Genomic DNA, 7,665 nt, shown 5'->3' with positions numbered 1-7,665 from the left:
GTTACCTATCGTTGAAATAATTCAACTGACAGCAAATGAAACTTTTCAATCACTGTACGGTGAATTATTTCAATGCGTTTCATTTTAAAATTTATCGTCGTTTCAGGTTCAAATACGACCTTTAAAGGCGTTATCAGCTATTTTCGAATGTTACATTATTGGTGCTGAACATGTTATAAATTCAAAGTTTCATAATTATTGTATAATATTCATATATTTATTTTCATAGTCATGTGTATGGCTTACATCTTAAAAATATCTATTAAATAAGTTCGTTTCTGTGAAAAAATATATATCACACTAATTATTCCCCTTGTAAAGAACGTGTTTGCACAAATTTGTAGTTTGTGCAATATCTACTGCTTTGCACTACTGGATAACCGCTAACTTCGTAGAAACAGTCTCTTTGAATTCTGGAATTCCCGTTTCAATCTTCTGCTAGCGGTTCCGATACATATCCGAGCTGTTGCAGCTCTTCGACAACCTTCTCATTCTGGCTCAAGTGCTCCAACCAATAAGTGTACGGATATTCCGGCTTGGTGCCACCGTAACGTTCCGGTAGCGCCTCCGGATCGATATACTTTTGCAGTGAGGCACGATCCGTACCGTGGAAAAAGAGCCGCTGCCGCATCTTCTCTGTCAGCAAGGGTTTAAACATCTGAAACACCGTATCGAACACCCAGCCCTGATTGACGATGTGAATTTGGCTCGTGCGCTGTGGCATACTGGTGGCAAGCAGGGCTAACATTTTCTGCGCAACCGCCGGCGTAAGATTCCAGGCGTGATTCAGCGTAAGACCCTCCAGATCCATGATGCCAATGCCGCCAAGTACCTGCGACTGTGGTTCCAGTGAGCCGACTTCCAACAGCAGCATGGTGGCACGGAACAGATCCACGATTGGAATCTTGGACGGGCGCCATTTACCAAACTTGAAGCAAATCACACGCCGACCCTCCTGATCGCGGTACGGCGAAATGGAGATGATGTCGTCGTCTCCCAGCGAGCGCAGCGACATCGGATTAACGTTCTCGTAAAACTCCGGATTACTCTCACGGAAGGCGTAGTAGCGTACCATTAGATTGTAGGAATGTTGCACGTTCCAGAACCGGGCACGAAGGAATTTTATCAAATAGTCATCATCCACGCGGTGCGGGACGCATTCTCCTTTTTCTGAAATGTACCAAAACACGGTGTTGAGCGGAAGAGCTGCTTCAAGGGAGTGTCCAATCCTTACTTACCATAAATCATGTCTCTCAACTCTTCGATCAACAAACTCGTCCTGTCCGGATCTTCACCCTGCACTCGAGCGACTTCGGCAACTTTGGGCGGAAGTTGCCGGTCCATGTACAGCTTGTGCATGACTCCCTCGGGTTCTGGCATTCTGCACACAATCCTCGGACCCCTCCACAAACGACACACCGTATATCTTGGAGAGGGTATGGAAATTTGTTTTTTCACCTAAAAACAAAACACAACACATACAAATATTACACACTAACAGAAACTGATACATTCTTGCGAGTAAGTATGTGACGAAGGCACTAATGTTGAGGAGTTTGTTTACAAACAACTGTTACGCAACAAGCTTTGCTATCTTCTGAACCGGAACGACGCACATAAGAAAGCACGCGCACCGCTGAGGCAGATAGGCACACTAATTAATAAGCAGCAGGTCAGATTTTAATTCGCCCTGGATTTCTCCAATGCTTAGCCTTCGTCAATTAGTATATCTTTCTCTACTTTATTCTTCACCAAGAAAATGTGCGCCATCGTCAGTAACTTATTTCTTTAAACACACTTTTAGGCCCTTTTCGCCACAATTATTTGAATGTGCAATGATGATAATGATTCTCTACCATTTTGCGGCAATTTAAATCTCCTTCGGCCACGAATAAGCTTGTATGCAGCACTAGAAACGAACGTTGCGTTCAGTCTGTCTGACGGTAAATGACTGATGGGGCCGAACAATTTCCGAACCGATCGGTCTTCCCTCCTCCGAAGCTACTAGAAGCCAACAACATATCATTGTTGCCATGTTGGTGACCATTTCGTTTCGCGGTCAATGACAAGTTTGTCTGCACACCCATACACACACACATACACACGATGTATAAGTGCACTTCTAGCCTGCAGGCAAGGGACAGATTTTCATGAAGAACCCATGATGGCAGTTCGATAGCTCCGTTCACTGACCGCGGTCGGTATCGTTGATTAATTGTCATTCCCACTGTTGAGGTAGTCTGGAGGGATGTCTGTAAGTGTCCAACAGTATGGTTAAGCCGGATTCAACATTGGAAAAATCCCGATACGACTTTCCGGATAAGGCCGAGGAGGTTAGCCCTTCGAACTTGTGACGTTACCGGTGATTACAAGGCCACTACCGGCGATGCGATACATCAATCATATCCGAAATGCGTTGCTCAAATTGTTGGTTTTTTCCAATCTCAATTTTGAATCAGCTACACCCCAGATCAACTGATAACAATTTCGAGCCGTACTCATCTCTTCCGTTTGCGACCAAACGCATCAGTCCCAACACTTATGATTACATCGTTTGGAGAGGAAGTAAATTGATGTCCACAAATAGCGCTACGACGATGTAAATGGTTGGAACGTCAACAACATTCCGTGCGGCTTCGGTTAATGCAAATCATCAACACTACCCATCATTTCCGCTCAATGGCGTAACCGATGAAGTGGTGTCTGTCAGGTGGTGGACACCATACTTGAACGCCTAGTAGTTGAAGAATTGTTTGCGCATAATTTCTACAGCTGCTTAGAAGGCATAGGCCAGAGGCGGAGGGTAGTACATCTATTTGCATGATATTATTGTTCGATTGTTTGAAATGCTATTTTCCTGGAGCGAATGATTCCTGGAGTAAGATGATTCCGAGATTGAATCTAAAGACTCAACTATCAAACTCCATAAAAAGGCCTCTAAAGATAAATTCATTCGTTAAAATCCCACGCAGAGATTTTGATGTACGCGAGGAATAATCAGCGCATTGCAGTGTGCCATGATTTGTTTGCACAACTGTATTCAAACAACCTCCCTGCAGCAATGCTACGTGATCGACTCAATGACACACTCGATCATATGCAATCACTCACTTAAGCCTTACTTTTATAGAATAGTCACAGTTGACAGTAAAAAGTCTCTATCGCTAGTTAAACATGTATTTAACATGTAACTAACACATCAAAAGAAATAAAATAGTGAAGATCAGAACACACCCACTGAACTACTGCAACCTCAAGCAGGCATGTTTATCACTTCATAATGCATCGTAAATACCACACTCGGGGCGACGGGCGCGAATCCATCGCTGATTTGTGACTCAGTTCAACCGATCGACCTCTGATCACTCTCGTGCTGCTCTCGATGTAAAACTGGTTTGGCATCCCTAGTTTACCGGGCTTAGTGAGTGGCTTTCTAAATCGCTAGACGCATTTAGCAGCGGAAGCAAGCCATGACGCTGAACTTGATGCACCATCGTCACTCTATCAAGGTGGTCCGATGAGTGCGTTAAGTCGACATACTACGACTCGGGAGCGACATTAGCTCCACGACGTCGAGGATGTTGAACCGAAATGAGCGCTCGGTTCGGTTCCCCTTGGACACGCGCGTTGGCCTAATTTTTGTGGGTTCACCTTCATACCGAAATATAATCCAATAGCATACCGAACAAATTGCATTACCGGCTAGTGTAGACCACCTCCTACATACAGTGGTGGCGGTTGGCTATTGACCTTAGTGCACCTCCCGCCACGGTAGCACGTACCCACGAAGGGGACGACAATCGATCTGAGCTATGTATATGCCGTTTGCATGCAGAGAACCTCATTGCCCTATTCGATGTCACCCCCAACAGATGTCGCGTCTCGTCCAACAGCACAATTACAATTATCGTCCCCCCTCTCCACGTACACCGCGATCGTACGCAAGTGCATGTGTATTTTCTCCCGGTTCGGCTGACGAATAAAAAACCTGCTCCAAATCTGGGCCAATCACGCCAGAACGAGATGGAGGCAATGCAAGCGAGCGAAGCAGCGTGAGTCTCCGTGAGTGCATGTGCATTAAGTAACGGCATTATGCGGTCATGTAACGGGCAGACACAGCTACTATTGCCAACTTCCCTAAAGCTTAGACCGAGTCTTCTAATTATCCTGATTCCGGATAAGATGCATCTTTGGAGCTAACCTTCCTGCAAGGGCTGCAAACGGTCTTAATGACGCACAAAATGATGGAATGATTTCCCATTTCGTGTGTTTCCGCGTAATAGAGAATCCCATTTCACTAAGTGGAAACCTTTCATTTGGGATTGCATGCCGATTGGCGTTTCCGTGGCGTCAATTTTGTTGGCTCGACGAGAACAGTTGACCATCGCGATTATCTAGCGATTGATGCGTGACTCGTAACGTCCGCTGTTCGACCATGCGTAACTTGTGGGCGTGGGGTGGGAAGGGTTGGAAATGAGTTCCCTTGAATACCGGGAGGTTCATTACGGGCTGTAAGCAGACACGCGCCTCTATCGATAATTCGATCGATCATTACGTTGAGTCGAATGATGATACGCTTCATCTATTACCAGTTTGTATCGGAATGTGCCCTGGGCGTATGTGTATGTACCTGGTGTATATTACCATCTTTTGCACTGGCCCTTTTCGAGCCATTCCCACAAGGTCCTGATTTCCAGCCCACAATGGGAGTGATCTTCTTTGTGGCGACATTCATTATGGATAAAGTAAAGGACAATATTCACACAAAATATCACATCGATCACGTTTCACTACTTTACCGCACTTTGGGGTTTTTATTTGTCGATACAAACAGCACACGAGAAAGAAGAAAGCACACGTTTTCCAAGTTGGAGATCAGATCTTGAACTGAGCTTCTTATAGGATGTGATCGAATTCTCCATCTCGAAACACACCTGGGGACTCGTGGTTCTGCCACCTGAGTGTATACCCATTCACATACACAGCCAGACACGTTCGGTCCGAAGTTATCAGCGCGTGGTCCAAACGGGTTTTTCTCCTACCCTGCAGAGAGAGAGAGAGAAAGAGAGACCCTACGAAAGAGGACCTCTTCGGGGCGGTGGCGTTCACCTCTGTCGAATCATCCTCGTACGAAGAGCTCTGTTCCAAGGTCGCAGCATGCTTTTGCTATAGGCGTTCGGAGTGATTTTCCGAATCCGGAAATCTGATTCCAGGAAGAAATGAGACACTCTTTTTTGTGTTGTGTTCTCAAATTCAGAATGTCATATTTCATTTTTTTGGCGATTTTTGGAGAATTTCAGGTTCTCCTATTTCTTCTTTTGGTTTATAAGCTGTTGGTCAGCGTTGGTTAGCCTAATGGTTACCAGTTATGGAAATTCACGCAATGGTGTGCTTATGGCGAGATTTTACCCAAAAAGTTGTTGTTTTCTTTGCCGATTGTACGAACACAATATTTTGAAAATTAAAGATCTCGTAGGCGCAAAATATTGTTAAATAAAAAAAATAACTTTTTCATAAAAAAGTACTTCTTTAAATTAATGTCCCGACGGACCCTTACTATATACTACTTGTAACAATCGGAACTCCATGCGATAAAGGAAACACCAAGAACCCTCACAAAGGCACACTCAACCAGTCATTATTACGACCTTAAACTTCGCCGCCCAGGTCAGTTCCCACTAAAAAGGGAAGCCCGGTCCCGAAACAATGGGACAGATACACTCACCACACCGAACTTGGGCCGTCCATCCATCAGGCCAGCATCGCAAAACGAGAACGCGCACAACAACTTCACCCCACCCCCCTCCCCATTAGCGCTGTAAATAGTGTTTGCGTCCCGAGATGACAATACCGTACGGATTCCGCGCGACATCGCGCTCCGCCACACGCGATCACATTTAAAACTGCAACCGCGTTTTACGGCACAGCGTACAAAAAACAAAAAAAACCGGCCCCTAAACAGGAACCTTGAGGTGAGCTATCTGAACTTTACTATCCGGAACACCGTGCTCAACAACAATTGCTCCCATTTGGTGGAACGCTAATGAGTCACAGCGCGCGTGGGAGTACAGCAACAAACCATCCGATTCACTCCAAGTCGTGCTTGTGCGGCTACACTTTGCTGCAATTACGTTGAGTCACATATTCTATAGTTCAGCCTGTGAAATACATCGAAAAAGTTGTCAATCAGTACATGCGAGACGTACTCGACGTTGTTGCACCATCGGGGCCATCTCAAGGGTCAACAATCGACTCTTCTCAGAGGTTAATAGCTTTGGCTAACCTTTTGGGATGTTTGAGAAACTGATCAGTTTGGTGATCGATGCTCAACTAAACTCCGCACGTTCGTGATCATATATTAAACATTCTCCCCTAAGTTTGGTTCTTACGTACAGACTAGTGCCTCCACGACCACCATTCCTCGTGTAGAACAAGAACTTAAGGTTATCAATCTTCCATCATCTCGACACGGCTTGATTGAAAGGTGTGGCTTTATTTGGCGGCTAACGTTGTTCCCACTAAGCCCAACGGCTAAACAGCTGTTATTTATTGACATTTACTGTCCACGCTGCTCACGCTAAAGTGCCGCAAATCGTAGCTAATAAATTGGGTCACCGCTTCGGAAGTTGCCGTTGGGGATGGTTAAGTGCACAGAGCAGTGTTTCAGCACGTTTGCTTACGATTAGCGCGATGTTTTGCGGGTAAAGGCGTAGTTTAAACGCACTTCGGAGGTCGGATGTTTACCGCACAATGTACTTGAAAAATAGCTCCAAATTGATAAAAACGACACCATATACACTATGATTTGAATCATAATGAATGAATTGTGATAATATGTCGAATGTGCAGCTTTTTTATGCATTCTCTCCTCATCAAGCGTGCTGACTTGCGCAATTCTGACATACCAGTCCAGTTTTAGTCCTGTTCTACTTGCTATAATTGCTTGTGTGTGTTTTTTTTCGTAATGTATTGCCTCAATCGCTCTTAAACTACATGATTTCATAGGATAGGAACAAAAAAGCCTGCACAGACCAAACGATGAATGCGCCATTTTGCATCACGCGGTTAACATTCGTCCACCGAAACGTACGCATGGTGAATATAAAATCCACAAAACATGTACCGCTTGTGCGAAAACGTAAGAACGGACCATGATGCAAGCGTTTTAAAATAATTCCTCTCCTCGATTTTTTTTTTGCCTGAACTCAAGTGTACGACTGTAGTATCTCAAGAATGCAAATCTCATCTTCAGAATCAGTTAGCTCCTCATCACGGAGTGTTAAATCCCAGCACCGGTCAACCAACTCCAGGAATGGTTCGGCTGCTCAGCAATAAAAAAACAGACCGCCAATTAGCATGCCAGTTTACTATTTGCCGCTTGTCATGACGCCTCTATGTACACAAGGCGACCTCCGACAAGTGGCAGATCATCCTCCGACATACATCAGTGACCGAGCCTCCCGCAGGCATTGACGGGTGCAAAGCAACGTGTTGTTCTAGAACTATGTCCAGCCAGAACTGTTTTGCTCGGGGAACACGAACCTTCACTTTCACGATCGATGTCACCTGAAGGTAGCCAGCTTCCACCTACTACCAAGTGCTGCCGGATTTACCCGTTTCCAAGTTCATCGACAAACACTCGTAGTCATAGCGCTGGAACAAGCA

At 45.1% G+C, this 7,665-nt stretch overlaps 1 protein-coding gene across 1 annotated transcript; it reads right to left on the bottom strand.

The window, feature by feature from the left end:
* Positions 1 to 427: 427 nt before the first annotated feature.
* LOC128711438 (alpha-tocopherol transfer protein-like) lies at positions 428 to 1,452 on the bottom strand. The gene is made up of 2 exons (XM_053806315.1): positions 1,239 to 1,452; positions 428 to 1,170 (listed from the first exon to the last, which is right to left on the bottom strand). The coding sequence occupies exons 1-2, from the start codon at positions 1,378 to 1,380 to the stop codon at positions 428 to 430; spliced, it is 885 nt and encodes a 294-aa protein (XP_053662290.1). The 5' UTR covers positions 1,381 to 1,452.
* Positions 1,453 to 7,665: the final 6,213 nt, after the last annotated feature.

Source organism: Anopheles marshallii, chromosome 3 (genome assembly GCF_943734725.1).
Source record: "Anopheles marshallii chromosome 3, idAnoMarsDA_429_01, whole genome shotgun sequence".
Classification (NCBI taxonomy): domain Eukaryota; kingdom Metazoa; phylum Arthropoda; class Insecta; order Diptera; family Culicidae; genus Anopheles; species Anopheles marshallii.
This window is presented reverse-complemented; position numbering and strand designations above follow the sequence as displayed.